General features: G+C 37.5%; 1 protein-coding gene across 2 annotated transcripts in view; it reads left to right on the forward strand.

Annotated features, from left to right (window-relative positions):
- The window catches only part of LOC149411637 (uncharacterized), a 31520-nt gene that overhangs the window by 6197 nt on the left and 6922 nt on the right, over positions 1 to 18401 (forward strand). For both annotated transcript variants that reach the window (XM_089646799.1, XM_089646800.1), the window contains exons 2-7: positions 218 to 337; positions 1287 to 1386; positions 1919 to 3877; positions 4655 to 8598; positions 13608 to 13730; positions 15396 to 15533. In XM_089646799.1, coding sequence (XP_089502925.1) covers positions 228 to 337; positions 1287 to 1386; positions 1919 to 3877; positions 4655 to 8598; positions 13608 to 13730; positions 15396 to 15533 — 6374 coding nt within the window. In that variant the 5' untranslated portion in view covers positions 218 to 227. The remainder of the gene's footprint in view (positions 1 to 217; positions 338 to 1286; positions 1387 to 1918; positions 3878 to 4654; positions 8599 to 13607; positions 13731 to 15395; positions 15534 to 18401) is intronic.

Consider the following 18401-nt stretch of genomic DNA (forward strand, 5'->3'; position numbering starts at 1 on the left):
CCTGAACAGGATACAAAAGCGTGTTGAACGCGCAGGTACATTGAATGGAATCTTGTTTAGCAACTCTGGGCATTGAATATTATTGTTAACTACTTTATACAGGAATAGTGCATCCTTATGATGCCTCCGTACACACAGTGGATCAATTTTAAAGTTGTATTCATTTATAGTTGTTATTATCTACTGTTCTATAGCAATATGTTTTGTTGTTTTACAGATTTACCAGCATGGAGACGGGCATGTTGAATTCTCTTCACAATGAAGAGGAGCAATTTGCTGTTGGGGGTCGGAGCGCTTCACACGACAGTGAATCTCCACAGTGGAGTGGTGATACAGTGTTAGTTTTCTATTTAATGCGCACATATTATTTACATTCATTACTGTACAAGCAGATTAAAGATCTGCTGGTCGGGTATCAGGGGGGGCACCTTGTACCGACTGTTATCCCCCAACCTTCCACTGCCCCATCTCCATCACCTCCCTACTGTGAGTACTCACCTGAGTGCTTTCCAGAGTGGCGGTACCTGTACACACGCCTCCCATATTTTTAAATTTTTCGTCTCCGAAATTCGTGCTCTTGTTTGGTAAAAAAAATATTACAACTTGACTTTGAATATTTGTCACCAAAGCTATGAAAGTATCTGATTACAATCTAAGTGTTTTACTAATAATGTAAGAAAATTTTCTTCAACTCCAAAGATTTGGTTTTACAAGTTATTAATATTATGTTTTACGATATATATATATATATATACAATATCCAAAGTCAATGGAACCAAAGGGTCACTTTGTCCGAAGTCAGTTGGAACCAGTTGTTTAACATAAATCACCTTAATTGATAGAACCAAGTTTTTGCTAAAAGTGGGGTCACTTTAAGCGAGTCAATTAAATCAAGATGTCACCATTTCCAAAGTCAATGAAACCAAAGGGTCACTTTGTCCGAAGTCAATTGGAACCAGTTGTCTAACATAAATCACCTTAATTGATAGAACCAAGTTTTTGCTAAAAGTCGGGTCACTTTAAGCGAGTCAATTAGATCAAGATGTCACCATTTCCAAAGTCAATGAAACCAAAGGGTCACTTTGTCCGAAGTCAATTGGAACCAGTTGTCTAACATAAATCACCTTAATTGATAGAACCAAGTTTTTGCTAAAAGTCGGGTCACTTTAAGCGAGTCAATTAGATCAAGATGTCACCATTTCCAAAGACAATGGAACTGAATTGTCACTATATCCAAAGTTTAATTGTTTTTCGAATATCTATTTATTTATATGATTATTAAACAGTGGCAATGGAAGTCAGCTTTCTCCACAGTCGGAGGAGGGGACTGGCGAGGATTTTGACAGAACCCTCAGCGACTGGAGAAGACACGTGGCTTCATTACCTGTGAGTTCAATTACTTTTAATTTAATTTTTTTTTCTGCGTGAAGTGATTTTTATTTGTCAGGTAACCTTAACCTTTTGAAAATGTCATCAATAACAAAATGTTTCTCCTGCCCTATATGCAAAACTAAAACATACATTTATATTACATTATTCAGTAATTTTAAATATTCAAAGGAGTTCTTAATATATTGTGGATTATAAAAGACGTTCGCATTGAAATGGGATAAGTTAAGAGAATTTGATACAGACATCCCAAGGTTTGGAGGAGTCTACATAACCATTAATATCATAAATGTTAAATTAATTTTATGTTATACTATTTGTTTATTTTGTGCCAACACAGTATTATTTGTCTAAAAACAAATTCTCATCAAATGTTTGTATAAGCATCCTCAGTGTATTTTGCAGCAAATTCTAAGAAAGATAATAATAGGTTTCGAATAACAGACTGGGAAAACAAGTTTCTGAATTCTCTCATGTGATTATTAGTTTGTATGCAAATATTTTTGTAATTTATTGAATATTTTTGCAGATGTCTGATTCGGAGGATTACATAGTGGACGAAGTGAACGAAGGTCTCAATGATACCCCATCTCCGTGCAAAGCGGAGAAGTTCTCCTTCAGTCCGGACAGCCTCAGTCCTCAGGTCAAGGGGGACAACCTCTCCATCAAGCCTGAGAACATTGTCAGGACCAAGAACTCCATTCATATGGGCAAGATTAGGGGGGACAATCGAATGATGGACAACGACAACACGTCGCCCAGCGGAAACTTCTACGCAACCATTAACAGCGTGGTCTATGAACTCGACTCCGATCCCAACGAAAAGTACATTGCGTACCACGGGAACTCGGAGTTCGATCATGACTTCATTTCGAGCACCATTCAGGTCATTTCAGTTGATCCTGATACGCTCGACATCTCCGACACTTCCTCCGAAGGAAGCATGGAAAGCAGCCGCTGCAGTAGCCCCTATAATAATTACTCCGAAAGCGAGAAATCAGATTGCGAAGATGACGGCAACGATTTAGTCTGCGAACGAGATGAAGAACAAGATGTCGTTTGTGTCGAAGATGATGACGATGAGATTCAATTCGCCTCGGAAGATGTTATTTGTGTTAGTGAAATCCAGCAAACCCCACCCAGGGACATCTCCTCCAGAAGTTCCATGCTTAAAGAAAAGTGCTCTCCATCTAGTGAAAGTAGCGCCGACTCTCCCATTGCCCACTTTGAAACACCTATTGAACACACCATCGAAACTAGCAACAGTTACCGTATAACTCCGCTGCCTGTACTGACCAACTGCAATATTACACCTGAAACTTTCTCCAGACGACAGAAATTAAAGTCCATTTCGCTGCCACAATCTCCTAGTCACTGCGTCGATACTCCGGGGCAAGATTTTCAAACTTGTATGACTTTTGAAGATTTGAAATTGATTGATTTCGACAGAATGTTTCACGTTAGTCCTAGCAAGGTCTTCAATAAGCATTTCGATATGCCAGACCCGTTTGACGAACACGTTCCACCCTTCCCCGAAACTGTTTCATTTGATCCCATCGTCGATATTAAAACCAAACGAGATCCCGAATGCACCCTCAAAAGCATAAACGACAGTCAGTTTGATGAAAGCAAAACAACCAACGATATAATCGGGATCATAGACAAAAATGGCATGCTAGATAAAGTCATGAATTCTTCAGATTTGCTGTTTAATCCAGAAGATTTAAAACCAGAAGATGATCTTGATAATCCTGAAAATTTTGACTTGACCAGTTTTATCACGGGCGAAGGAGACGGCGATCCGTCACACCTCTTGAACGAGAATTTCATTTCTAGTCCTTATATGATGAAATCCGAACTGAAAGGGGAAAGCAGGAGACACTACGGCCAAAACATTGACAAGTTCGAAATCGACATGGCCGATATGTCCAACATCATAATGTCGACGCCCAAACGAAACAATAGGCTGCCAGAAGTCTCTTCTGTAATGACTTTAATCAACCGAGACGCAATCTGGCCGCCCACTCCCAAAGATCCCATACAATGTATCACCCCTGTTAAAACTCCGACAAAATTGAAAAGCAACTTTACGAATTACCCGAGAGAGCCTCTAGTTATGAGGATAACGAAATCGGAAGGCAGCCGCACCCCTAAAGAAGATTCCGAAGACTACATCGATGTGGAAACCGTAAGCGATGGAGAAAGTTTCCCCGTCTTGGCTGCCAACAACTTAGATTCTTTACTCGAGCAATTTGAAGCCACGGAGAAGATATCCAAACTAGTCAATAGTGTCAATGGTTCTGCCGAGGATGTGGTGAAGTTGGAGTCGGCTCCTAAGCATTACAGTGCCGATGATTGGGAGGCCAAGACGGAGCAGTTCTCCACGGCCTGGTCGCAGCCGCTGAAGCCTCCTCAGCAGAAGAAGTTCCGCTCCAGCCGGTCTCCGGAACGGAAGCACTACGGAAGTCTGACGGAGATGACTAATATTGTGAGTAAAGTATTCTTCATTTTTTAAATTATTTTATGTAACTGTTGGTTACTACCCAGCTTGACCCATAACAAATCTTATTGCAATGCAGTGGAACGGTTCTAGTACCCGTTGTACATACTTACTCCTTTCCACAAGATATGCTTAGCGAAGTCTTAAACCGCCGACCACTCGGCAGTTGCGTTGCAAGCGGTCGTTCCCCGTGCGCGGACATCACATCTATCTTGCAAAAACTTATAATGGAAAAGTGCCGCTTACAGGGAAACCGAGATGGATTGATGCTTAAAAGTAATCGCGTACGAGGATAATGTCCATCATGATCAGTCATGTTGGAAATGATTTTTTCTGCTTTACAGTTAAGATCAAAATTTCAAGAAAGTTAAAACCATTATCCGAGAACACCGAGTTATCGGAAATTTATTATTAATTATATGCTTTGTGGTTTTAGATGTAAGAATGTATGTAAAAGTGTATTTTTATGTTTTAAAAAACAATCTGGTAACTCATAAAAAACCCTTTAATGTCTCTGTATGTAATGTACTTGCTCTGTTCTATCGAGTAATAATAATTATCACAGATTGAATTAGTTCACTGTTTTTAGCCCCTCCTGAACAATTACGTTTTGGACAAGTGGGAGGTATTTTCACATTGACAACGATTTACATATTATTCTTGACTTCTTTTCGGGTGGAAACTTTTTATCACTCGACCAATCTTTTCAATCGACATTTTGCTTCCAAATTATCCTTTTGCTAATTAACATTTTCTCTATTCCAGGTTTCTCCGTGTCTATCCAAGTCCACCCACAGCACCAGCACAGAATCTGTCCAGCTGGACCATGACTACTGCTCCCCCATCCGTCGCACTTCCGGCCACCTCCGCACTGTCTCCAGCAGCACCGACGGGGACTCGGAGAGCCTCCGCAGCTTCCCCGAAGACTCCTTCATCAGCCCCAAACCCTCCAGCATCACCGCCTTCTACAAACAGATCAACAACAACCGCATGCTCGGACTCGGAAAAGGAAAAAACATCGCCATGTGCATGGAGCACAGAACTGACGAATTCAAAACCATCGATAGTCCCGACAGCGTTAATTCGTTACTTATCAAAACTCCGAAAAAAGCAATGTCAACTGAATCGCTGTTGAAAGTAGTTGAGGCTTCCCCGTCCATCGCACGCTCCGATCTTTCCGACAGTGATTGCTCCATGTCCGATCATTCTTATTCTAAAGTGGACACTTTAAAAACGCCCGACACCCACACATTTATAACTCCTATTAAGAACAATAAGTCCCCGTGCGTAATTAAGCCTAAAAGTGTGGTTAAATCCATTGTAAACAGTGGTAAAGTGGCGAACAAGAAGATTGTTGAAGTTGTGGAGAATGTGTGTGACGTGATCTGTGATAAAAACGTTAAGAAGAATGTGGTTGTCGCTACGCTTAAAAGTGATATCGAGCGCCTGTCCGAGTTTAGTAAGAATCCCCCTCCTTCCAAGATTGTGTCCAAAAATACCAAAGTCAATAAAAATAGCTTGCTGATATCCAACTTTAATAATAATAGTGATATGGTTTTCGTTAAACAAAATAAAGGCTTCCTGCAAAATGACCAGGAGAAATCTCTCTTGAGGCAGAAGCAGAGTTTGTTAAAGCCTACCGTTAAAGAAGAGATTAAAAAGGTTTCTTTGTTGAAGAACAATTATGTTGAGAAGGAAGCTGTAAAGGAAGTTTTAAAGGATGTTCCGAAGGAAGTTGTTAAGGAAGTTGCAAAGGATGTTGCAAAGGATGTTGCAAAGGAAGCCAAAGTTGAAGTTAAAGTGGAAGTTAAAAGTGTAGTTGAGGTTGTGAACGAAGTGGTTTTGAAGTCTTCTGAAAATGTACCTCTAAAGAAAGTTCCCTTGCAAAAGGCTCCTGAAGTTAATATACCTGATGAGCCTAAAGAGAATAACATTGAGATTATCAAACCAGCAAACCAGGAGAAGAAGCAGCCTCTGAAGAGGAAACTCAATTTGGAAGAGTATAAAAAACGCAGGGAAGGAAGCACCAGGAGTTGTGAGACTTCTAGAACCAGTTCTCCCGTATCAGTACTCTCCGATAACTGGGCCTTCTCTTCTCCAAACAGTCCAGTCCCCATAACCAACGATCTTCCACCACCAAAAACCCAAACTACCAACACTCCGTCTTTAACAGAAATGCTGCAGAATGTCTTATCTAACTCTAAACATCCTGTCGCTCCTGAAATAGTCCCAGAAAAGATTCAAGAAGCTACTCCTGTCCAAACCAAGAAAGAAGTCGAAAAGGTTATTGAAACTGAAAAAAAACTCTACGATCCCATTGCTGAGGCTTCCAAAAAGGCTATTCAATTCAAGAAATTGGCAGCTCAAAGATGTAATGAAGACAAAATCGTTCAAAGCAAGATTCCAAAACTAGAAAAAGTCGTCATTCTCCCAATGATCACTGAAAATGGCAAAGTTCTTCCTATGATTAAGAGTGTGGAAGAAATTACCGTGGAAACTCCTGTAGTAGCTCCAGCTAGAAGGAAAAATAGTGAATATGAAGAGATTGTCATGGTCAGTGTTGGAGTTAATACAAATCCAGTCATCTTCTTGGAGCCAGAGTTGAAAATAGTAACCGACATTATTGTTCCTGATGATGTTGTGCCCAATGATGATGGAGCCAAGAATGGCATCCAGTTTACCATTAAAAAGAAGTCAAACATTGTTCAGAAAAATGTGTTTGATGCTATTCTCGTAGTACCAGAATTACCCGTAGTCCCAGTAGTTGAAGAAGTCTGTAGAGAGGAAGTCATCATTGTGAATCCAAAGTCTTCCCATTCAACCTCCAAAAGTTCAAGTAATGGAAGATCAAAGTCACGAAGAGAACCCAAATCTGATGTTAAAGAAAATGAACAGATCAATCAACAGAATTCTAAAGCAATGGCTCTAACTCTTAATAACTTGAACGCCACTCTCCATAAAGTCGAAATGAGAAAGGATTTGAAGATATCCCGTAATTCTCTTCTCGCCAGCATTCAAAAAGTCGTACGTAAAAAGAATTCAGCTAATAAATCTCCCGATACAAGCAAAGATTGTCTTAAACACAACGGACATCCTTCTTCTTCTAAACATCATGGTGATAAAACTAGTCATGGCTCCGAACATAATCACCGCGCCGAGAAGACCAATTATTCCGATCATCTTGAGAGAACTAAATTCGATGGTGATAAATCTAAATCGGAGCATAATAATAAATCTTCACCATCAGATGATTATGTTGACATAAGTAAACATTCTCCCAAATTTGCAGAACAAGGTGAGAAAGCAAAAACTAAAGACCATTTGAAACTGATAGAGAAAAAAAAACATTCAGAAGCTATTGGAAAAACGAATGGACTTTTAAAACCTACTGAAAAATCCAAAGTTTCTGAGCCTGTTAAGAAATTAAAAACCTCAGACCCTAAGCAAAAATTAAAACATTCAGACCAACGCAACGCTTCGTTCAAACTCATTGTGTGCGACGTCTCAAAAACCTCTCCTAAAAAATCTCCATTATCAGACTCTGGAAAATCGTCTCCTTATCAGATCCCTCTTCCCGAAGAAATTGTAAAGGAAGAATCCTCCACTTTGGATCACGGAGAAGATAAGGTGATTATGCATCTGAAAAAGGACAGACCAAGACCTGAGATGTGCTCACTTTCCGTGCAAACCGATTCCATTATTATTCAAGACATTGTTGATACTCATCATGCACTCGTTCCTGTAATCCCAGAGATTGAATCTGCTCCCGCAGAAGAGACCATAGTCGATCCTGAGGTTGACGCTACAGATGATGTATTAGAATTAACATGCAAAGATAACATTGTTACCGAGGATAGTGTAGTTGATGAAGTTCCTGAGACTGCGGACAATTCCAAACATGATGAAATCAATAGAAACAACAACGACAAGAAGGAACGAACCTATCGAAAGAGAAGGGATAGTTCATCCTCTGAAGGCAGCGTAGGTGATGGTCACTCTCAAAGACGACGAAATTCAAATAATTACGGGTATGGACGTGGTTATTCAAATTCATCACGAAGAACTGCTTCAATCGAACGACATAGAAAATCTTATAGTCCCCCACGTGGACGATACAGGTCTCGTAGCCCCAACCGATACAACAACAATAGAAACAGAAACCATAAGACGAGCTATAGAAACTCTCGAAATCGCGAGACTCGATACAGTAGAAGATCTAGGAGTATCTCGAGAGATAGACGGAGAAGGTTCGACTCTCGCGAACGAAGCAATCGGGCCTTGTCTTCCAATCGTAAAGATCGTACGCTGTCACGTTCTAGTGCCGGGTATCGTCGAAGCGATAACAGAAGCGTCCGTTCTGTCCCGTCGAGCTCCAAAAGACGAAGAGTTTCATCACAATCGCCTAACTGCAAACGAAAACAGAGTACGGGCGGTAGCACCGATAGACACTCATCGAAACACCGTTCCATCTCACGGGCTAAAGATAATAATGCTTCCGGAATCCAGCGGGAGGAAACCAAGAAGATAGAGACGCCTACTCTAAGTGTTGCTGATAGCTGTGAGATGAATAACGGATATCGGAGCAAGGCTACCAGGAGACGGAAGTCCACGGAGCGTTCGGGGCGGTCCCATCGAAGCCTCTCCCAAAGCTCAACGAGTTCCGATAGTTCGTGTTCTTCAAGCAGTTCTTCATCATCATCCTCTTCAGGGTAAGTCAATTAATCGATGATTATGATTTTGATTACAACAACCACTTGTTCTACTAGTTTATTTAATTTCGTAATGAGAAATTATATCATTTTGTCCTAACAGTTGTAACAGTCTTCTTTTTTTATGACAATTGGTTTCACTTTTCATTTACGACTGATCTTATTCTATGAGAATCTATGCTCAACTTATATAACGAAAGTCGATTCAACTTTGGGTTTCTGTTTCATAGAAAAGTCTATTCTCACTGATCTAATTCATAGATTCTATGAAATAGATCATAGAATCAGGTGTGATCCTGGCTTGCATTCAGAATACGAATGTGTTTTTATATACCTATACAGGGTGTATCGGCACTAACCCGACAAACTTTAACCAGCTATTCCTTAGCACATTTGGAGTAAAAAATGTTATGTGCACTTTGCTGTCCGGTAACGTTTTTTTTTAATAAAAAATTAATTAAACATATTTTCACCACATGTCACCACTGTTTTATCCTTTGTCAAAATTTGAAAGCAACATCGCAACTCTCGCGTGTTGCTGCGAACGAAGCCCGTATTACATAATCCAGTACCAGAAAAGAAATATTTTATTTAACAATAATGATTATTCACATTTTTCGTATGCGAATCACTGATTGTCTTCTTGTATTGTACACATCAGTTTTATTTTTGTATCTAAATTGTTTCACCTCTGGAATGCTTTGGTTTCACCTCTTACGCGTTTCACGTATTAAATAGTCTAATTTTGAAACTAAGAAACTAATTAGTAGATTTCCTGAATTTATAATCGAAGTCCAATAATTCTGAGCACTTTTAAAAACAATTTTCCTCACTTAGGTACTTATCAATAATAATAATTGGATTATTTGAACAGCGCCGTTGTTTTTTAAATCACCGTAAGTGCTCTGTCAAAATGTTACTTGCTAGGCTATCCTACAACGTATATTTTTTAATAAATTTAGTTATTTACAACTTCGCGGAATGTGATTTATGAATATTATTGCTTATGTTAAAAGCCTTCCAGAATTACCGGAATATAACGAGCAGCTTGACACACTTAAGTTTATTTCCACTAATTTGAAGGTACAAAGAATGTATAGTTTTAAAAACAATCCCGATGAATCAAAAAACGGTTCATATAAAACTGCTGCGCAACACACTGAGACAAAGGAAAGCACTCACACAAACGTCATGACTGCATTGGATTGACCACCTGCAAATGAATGCTGCCAGATTGCTAATTTATTTAAACAATAATTATTAAATTTTATTTAAAATATCGCAATTTTTTTAAAAAATCGACAATAAATTACAACTATAATTTAAAAAAAATATTCTTAACCCCACGCTTTTTCGTAATTGATTAATTAATTCAGAATTTAAACGTTGCTTGAAATGACTAGCCGTATTTGGTGACCAGATCTGAATATCCAGGTTCAGAATTTAAACGTTGCTTGAAATGACTAGCCGTATTTGGTGACCAGATCTGAATATCCAGGTTTAGAATTTAAACGTTGCTTGAAATGACTAGCCGTATTTGGTGACCAGATCTGAATATCCAGGTTCAGAATTTAAACGTTGCTTGAAATGACTAGCCGTATTTGGTGACCAGATCTGAATATCCAGGTTTAGAATTTAAACGTTGCTTGAAATGACTAGCCGTATTTGGTGACCAGATCTGAATATCCAGGTTCAGAATTTAAACGTTGCTTGAAATGACTAGCCGTATTTGGTGACCAGATCTGAATATCCAGGTTTAGAATTTAAACGTTACTTGAAATGACTAGCCGTATTTGGTGACCAGATCTGAATATCCAGGTTCAGAATTTAAACGTTGCTTGAAATGACTAGCCGTATTTGGTGACCAGATCTGAATATCCAGGTTTAGAATTTAAACGTTGCTTGAAATGACTAGCCGTATTTGGTGACCAGATCTGAATATCCAGGTACTTCCTCACCTTCCACTCCTTCCCTTAGCCATAAAACTTACCCCAATTCAACATAAAAATTGTTTAAATTATCGGATGTAATGAAATGCATAATAATTAGACCCCAAAATACTTAATTATTCAGGGAAATAAACCCCTGAGTCATCAGTTGGAAATACCAACGACATTAAGTGAAATTAACAATGCAATAATCCTATTATTGCATTGTTTAAAATTTCACTTAATTATTAGCATTAGCAAATAATATTGGGATTAGCAAATAATAATTTACGACAATTTACTCGGAAATCAATAAAGCCAGAATAATAAAAAAAGAAAGTTATCACTTACGTCGTCTGTAAGTGGCTTTACCAAAGTTTGATAATGCCGTCAGAAGGTGAAACAGCTGTCACGCGTAATAATAATTACAACTAGCAGAACTTGTTTATAAACACACTGTTTTTATAAATTTTTTAATAAGACTGTTAAAATAAAAAAAATCTCTTAATTGAAATGGAGTTCTACAAACTAAACTTAAAATCAAATAAATTTATTGCGAAGGTTCAAAGTACTGTACTGTAATATTATATTAAATAATTTTTACGTGTTTAATTATTGTTTAAAGTCAGATTAAAGCGATTAAAAAACCCACCTGGCAATTCTTATTCGAGTTTCGTTGTTTTTACGTATTGGCGCGCTTACAAGCATCAGTCGTCTCATTTTTAACCATTAATATTTAGTGTGTAGGAAAGAGAGAAGACGCTTTTCGACACACTTGTCGAAAAACTTGTTGAATGCCGACGGGCATACTCTTCTACAGATTTTATTAAATATTGATATGTAGGTAATATTGATGTGTAAATGAATGACATTGTGAGAATTTTACCAATAAATAATAAATGAAAATGCGGACATGTAGTTTATGTTAATTTTTTTATTGGAGCATTTGTTCGAAGTGACTACCATTATTTTCGATGCAAGCGTGTAGTCTTGTTATATTTTGATTATTTAAGTTTGCAGGATTTGCTTTAATTTCTGCAGCGGCTTCCATCACTCGTTCGAGCAGTTGCTCTCTTGAGGCTATTGGCTTAGCATACACTTTTTCCTTGAGAGCCCCCCACAGGTAGTAATCCAGGGGGGTCAGGTCGGGTGATCTTGGTGGCCAAGCAATGGCCGGACTTCCACGGCCTATCCAACGACCAGGAAACTCGACATCCAAGTAGTTCCGCACGGCAATCGAATAGTGTGGTGGGGCTCCATCGTGCTGGAACCACATTCTCCGTAGTAATTCGAGGTTCACATCTTCCAGAATCTCGCCCAGTTGCACTTGTAAGAACTCCAAATACATCGGTCCATTTAGTCTGGGAGGCAACTCGATTGGACCGAGTATTTGATTTCCCAGGATTCCTGCCCACATGTTGATGGAAAATCTGTCCTGGCTCGACGACTCCCGAACAAGCTTGGGGTTTTGTTCAGCCCAATGGTGCAAGTTGTGCACATTTAGCACTCCTGTTTTAGTGAACTGTGCTTCGTCGGTAAACAATATGTTTTTCATGAAGTCTGCATCTCTTATGACATTATGCAGCATTCTTCTGCAGTACACGACTCTGGAAAAGTGGTCATTCTCCATGAGGCCTTGGCAGCGCCTATAGTGAAAAGGTTTGAGCCCGTGCTTCTTCAGAACTCTCCATACCGCCATGTGTTCCCTGTGTCCTATCATCAGAGCGACCCGACGCACGGACAGCGTGGGGTCTTCGGTAATTAAGTTCAGGATTCTCTCCTCAACTGCCACAGGAACGATGTTGTGTCCTCCGCCGGCGCCTTCAATCCGTCCGATGCCACAGTCACGCAATTGTTGATACATCTGAAACAAAACAACAAATAACAACTGCTTTTATTATTCAGCTCAGTAATAATGTCAAATAAACAATCGCGGGCTTTTTCACTCATTTTATTTTTAAAGAACACTTATTTTAGGCACATATCAGAAAACTTACGTTTTCTCTTCATTTATTTCATTTTTTTATAGTAAAATGTATAACAAAGTGTTTTAAATTATAATTTTCTTAACTAGGTACGGTTGATATCTTGGATTCACAGGGGTGAAATTGAATTCAAGTAATTTAAATAATCCCATGGTGAGAAAGGGAGTGAATTCAATTGCAGTGAATGATGCATTTATTAGAGATTAAAATTAATTAACTTTTTAAAACGCCGTTTAGTGACCACTGAACACAAATCACCTAAAGTACAATTTACATTTTTAAAGTTGGTGGCCCCTTGTTATGTTTTTAATGTTCCCAGTTTAAATTTCAAAAGCGCTTTTTGGCATTATCAATGAATGTAAATAGTTTCAATAAACAATTGATAGGGTACAAACCTGGACAAAGGTAGCATGGTGTGGGACGCGTCTTCCAGGAAACCTCATGCGATACTCCCTTACGGCTGCTCGTGAATTTCCATTGCAAAATCCATAAACAAAAACAATATCTGCTTGCTCGGCAGGTGGATAATTGAGGGGCATATTTCAACAGTAAAAACTTAGATAACAAAACAAAAACGAAACTAGAAACTTGATGACATGCGAACTCCCAAAACAGCACTGACCACTGATACGAGACGGGGTGGCGGGAACCACACGGGACTTGAGACAGAATATGTGTGAAAGAGATGACAGTAGCGCGGCGTTGCCAATTATTTTACCCCTATACTGTGGGCAGTAGCGGAGTGTGGAAATTTTATTTATTTTTTGTTTTTAAAAGAAAAAAAATGTTACCGGACAGCAAAGTGTACATAACATTTTTTACTCCAAATGTGCTAAGGAATAGCTGGTTAAAGTTTGTCGGGTTAGTGCCGATACACCCTGTATTATATAGATGTCACCTGTGACAGGTAAAAACAGCTCCATCTGTTGTACGTAAATCAACATGTATGTAATATCGTTTCTCTATCTGCACAGACAGACAAAGCCACAGCAACACGTAGCTGGGTGCAGCCCGTTAATTATGAATTGAAGCAATCTTTCACAAGTTACAAATTCTTTATAGTGACTTTCAACTAACAAGTACCATATCTTCGTAGGTCTTCGTATGACTCTGAAGCTTCATCCGTCTTCCACTCGGGCCAGGAAACAATGTCGCAGAAAGGGAACCGCTTTGCCAACTGTGTGGAGTCAGGACTGGTGCCTCGGCAACACCCTCAAAGGTACATTTAAAACTATTACTGTTATACATACTCGCAACTAACAAATTGTTTTTATTTTCTTGGCAACATCACTACGTAATAAATGGTTGATTTGTTACCTTGAACATAAACTAACTGATTTATTAATCCACAAAGCCACAAACAAAGTTAATCCCTCAGACTAATTTGTTCGGTTTTGTGAACCAACAGCTATTACCCGTAGATGTAATTTGTTCCCTTTGCAGAACAGTTCATATGGTCTCATAAAAATCGTTGTCCCCCTTACTATCATAGTGAGAACTATGATCTAAACAGTTTTAGAAAGAGAAAACACTACACTTTATATTCAATAAATTTATGAAACTTTGTGAATTGTTATTTAACCTTTTGAACGCGTTAATTTGCTCCGTTTTATCTATACCCGTACGCGGTACATATTTTCAAATACCTATGCACGCAATTAAATGTCAAATTATAGCATTCTGGCATGATTTATTGGACTTTATAGACAGAACAGATTATTCTCCACAATATGAAAACAAATCCTCGTGTGTCAACACTCATAGATGTTTATAAAAACAAAAACATAAAATTTCATACAAAGACGTACCGTATCTTTTGAATGTGGTCCCGCCATTCACTCGGCGTCATAAATAAACCACTCTCGGTGTGTGTGTACTTAGGCCACTGTGTTTATAGACACAAGTGGGACACCATGATCACTTATCATTCTTAGTTATGAAAAGTTGTGAATGACAAACTAGTACTAACGCCATCCGTTGACAAAAATGTAAACTAAAGGCGCGAAGAGGCGCACTTGGTTATCGATCTTTTTTTATGAAATACAATTTTATTTTTGAGAAATACTTGCAGATGTCAGCATCTTGATAGTTCAACGAATGTCCAAGTGAGCAAGAAATACATTTATGACAAAAGAGCGCTTGAATATCGGCCTTCAAAGTTTCCGTATCAACTGTTGATACAGTCGCGTGTGAGTATAGACTTTTTGCCGTAACAACAGTTGATACGGCCGCGTGCAAAGAGTTAATTATTTTTATATGAAACAACAAAAAAGTGCAGTGACAGTAATGTTTCTAATACATTTGTCTAATAAAATGTGTTTTTTTCGTTATCTGTAATTTTTGTTCAGTTTTTAGACAAAAATGAAGGTGAGCCATTTTTTAAACTTTGTTTGCATTCAAAATTTTAATATTTTTAAAATTATATGGTAATACAATTTGAAACTTATTTCATCCTTCAAAAAGGTTTTTAGTTTTCGGAAATGTAAACAAAAATTCCTTTTATTTGGATTTTACTGCAAAGCGGAAATACACTTGAATTCTCCAATCTTCTGACAGCGTCTTTAAAAATATAATGGTCAATATGCCAGAGGCTGAAGGGTTGATAAACTAAAAATCAGTGTTGAAAATGTTCAAAATCCTCGGTGTTACTGCGAATCCGCGTAACTAACTTTTGCAATACCGCTTAAGTTCTCCGAATAGCAAAATTGAGATTTCGCACAACAGCAAATTACGTGCTGATGGGCACATTTTAATCCAATCGGAGTGCAGTTTCGTCCAGTGATTTTTCTTTGCTTTTTGAACCCTTGCTTGAGTAAATTAACTCCAATTCTTTGACGATTTCCTGCAAGAGATGATCATCAAGTAATATTAACCTTGTGTCCAGGAAAGCGGAGCCCATTGAAGAGCGCAGAGTGGTGTTCATAGGCAGACTAGAGCCAGAGCTGACCAAGGAAGACCTCAGGAGGAAGTTTGTCAAGTACGGACAGGTCATGGAGGTAACTCTGCATCGGAAGGACGACGGGTAAGAATACATTTTTATAATTTACGTAACAAGTTATTTTTTGCTTTATCTTAATATATTGAACTTTCCACCATTATCTCCTTCCTCAAATAAAATATTACATATTTAAAATAATATGCATGTACTACATTTGAAAGAACGGCAATATGAAGATAGACTCAAAGAACTAAAATTATCATCTTTAACCGCTTCTGTGCCAAGAGCGAGTTAACTCGCATTCTTGGCCTGCTGTGCACAGCTACACTTCTACCTACTGGGTCAATCCGCACCAAATCATCCAGGCCATGTCACCCACCATCTCAGATTTTGATGAAACTTTAAATTTTTAATCCTTCCATATAGATAAGAAAATATACCAAATTTTACCTTCCTACCTCAACTCGTTTTTTTTTTATGGGCAGTTGAAGTTTGGGCAAAATAAGCGTTTTTACATATTCCGAGCACTCCGGAAGAGCTTGTACCTTCAATGAAAAAAAATTGTATCTTTGTCATTTATAGTGCAAATGCAATGAAAATTTTCAATATTATCAAGAAAACTATGCTGATTGCAGAAAAAAATAAATAAAACCTTTACATTTATCTACTTGACTTTAAAAAATTTCCAAAAGTAATTTTTTAAGTAATTTTTGGGACGGAAAAGGTACTTTACAAAAAAGGAATATCTCGGGAAGGTACAGTGTTAATGAAGTAATTTTTTTTTTTATTCATATCTACAAATAGCATAGAATCACATACAAAAATAAAATTCATGGCATTTTACTTGCTTCAATAAATAAAATCCATTTTAAACTTTTTTCAAACTTTTTGTAATTTTTTTTTATTCTTATCTACAATAAACATAGTACAACCTAAAAAAATAAAACTCCTGGTATTTTGTGTGCTTCACAGTGTAGAAACGTTTTTAAAATAAGAAATCTTTATCATACAGAATTGTTCTAGGTTTTTTTAAATCTAGATACAAAAATAAATAAAATCCATTTTAAACTTTTTGTGATTTTTTTATATCTATTTTTAGTTTGTAATTGGGCAAGTTATAGTTTAGGTATATAGCTAGTAATATAGGTTGAATGAATGGACTAATATCAAAGAAACAGTCCTAGAGACAAGTCACTACATGGAAATGATGTATCTGCAACAAGAACAAGACAGAACATGAAAATTACTATCCTCATCACTAAGTTTGCAGGATACTACATACTTTGTTTCCTCTGACATGCTTAGTTCTGAGTCAGCTTCAAAGCAGTGATCATCTATATAAATACAGTAGTTGTTTCATGTTATGGTGTACGTTGTTAAAATGTCTCTAATCGAAACAAGTTTAGTTAAATGTAGTGTGGGACAACATAATGGTACTGAATGTCACAAAAAAAGTTATACTAAGTCAGAGAAATTAACGAGTGTGGATTTGTTAAGTGAATTTGAAAAAAAGCTTATTCAACAAAGAAGTTTTGTATCTACAGACTTGGTTTTCAACATTTGTGAGCACCACAGAATATTTAACTTAAATAAATATGAAACATTTCAAAAAGCTTGTTTTGACCCGTTCCAAAGCCACAAAAGGAAAATTACAAAAACTTTAAGAACAGTATCCTTGGAATTTTCAGAGAACATTAATACCATTCTAAAAGTAACTAATAAAGCAATCCCTGGACAAAAAATTTGTAATGCATGCAGAGCAAAAATTAGTAAGAGCCAAAACCTTAACAATGAAATTGAAGAGCTTAACACTTTTCAAGAAGACATAAGTGAAGTTGAAAATGTTTTAAACAAAGAAATTTTTTTACAAGAAATCAACACTTCTTTAACTGACATTGGAGAATCGCCATTTAAACTACATGCAATACCATCCCACAGTAAGTCTAGTTACGCTAAACGGAAGTTAGATTCTGCTTGTTCAACCTTAAAGAAAAAAGTAAGTAAAGTTTTAGAAAAAGAATTTTCCCCAGTAAAATGTGATGCAAAAATACCAAGATGTATTCAAGAAAAAGCTAATGACATGGACAGGCTTGTTGAGTTGGTTAAAAAAAAATTGGAAACACAAGTTACACGCCGTGAGAGAATTCAGCTTCTAACTCTCGCTCCAACTTCGTGGAGTAGAAAAAAGGTTGCTGAAGAATTCAGTGTTGGTGAATACTCAGTTCGTAAAGCACGAGAGCTACTAAATGAAAATGGTATCATTGCTTTACCTGATCCAAAAAAAGGAAAACCATTAGACCAAGGAACAGTTACTTTGGTTAAAAATTTCTACCAAAACGATGAATTTTCTCGTGTTATGCCAGGGAAAAAAGATAAAGTTAGCATAACCAAAAATGTTTATGAACAACAAAAGACTATTGCTTTGTAACCTGAATGAACTTTATGCTACCTTCAAGTTTGAATACCCTGCTTCAAAAATTGGGATTTCGAAATTTTGTTGGTTGCGTCCCAAATGGTGTGTGCCAGTAGGTTCTCCAGGCTCTCATTCTGTCTGCGTTTGTGCAATTCATCAAAATGTAGTGTTGCTTCTTAATGCTTGTGACAGTGAAGAAACGTACAATGATTTAATGGACTACTTAGTGTGCTCAAAGAACAATAGAGACTGTATGCTTCGACATTGCGATAAGTGTTCAACATCTAGTGAAAATCTTAAGAAACATTTGTTAGAAAAATTTGAAGAATGGGACCAAGAAGATGAAATTACATACAGTGCATGGGTAACTACTGATAGAACACAGCAGGTTTCAGTTACAGTTCCCTTTCATGAATATGTAGAACATCTTGTGAAGAGTCTTGTAAAACTTCTTCCTCATTCTTTTATAACAAAGTCTCAATCAAAATATCTCAAAGAGTCCCTAAAAGCACAGCTTCAGATAAATGAAGCTGTTGTGT

This window comes from Hesperophylax consimilis, chromosome 25 (genome assembly GCF_061612785.1).
Source record: "Hesperophylax consimilis isolate HC1 chromosome 25, BYU_Hcon_1.0, whole genome shotgun sequence".
Lineage (NCBI taxonomy): Eukaryota > Metazoa > Arthropoda > Insecta > Trichoptera > Limnephilidae > Hesperophylax > Hesperophylax consimilis.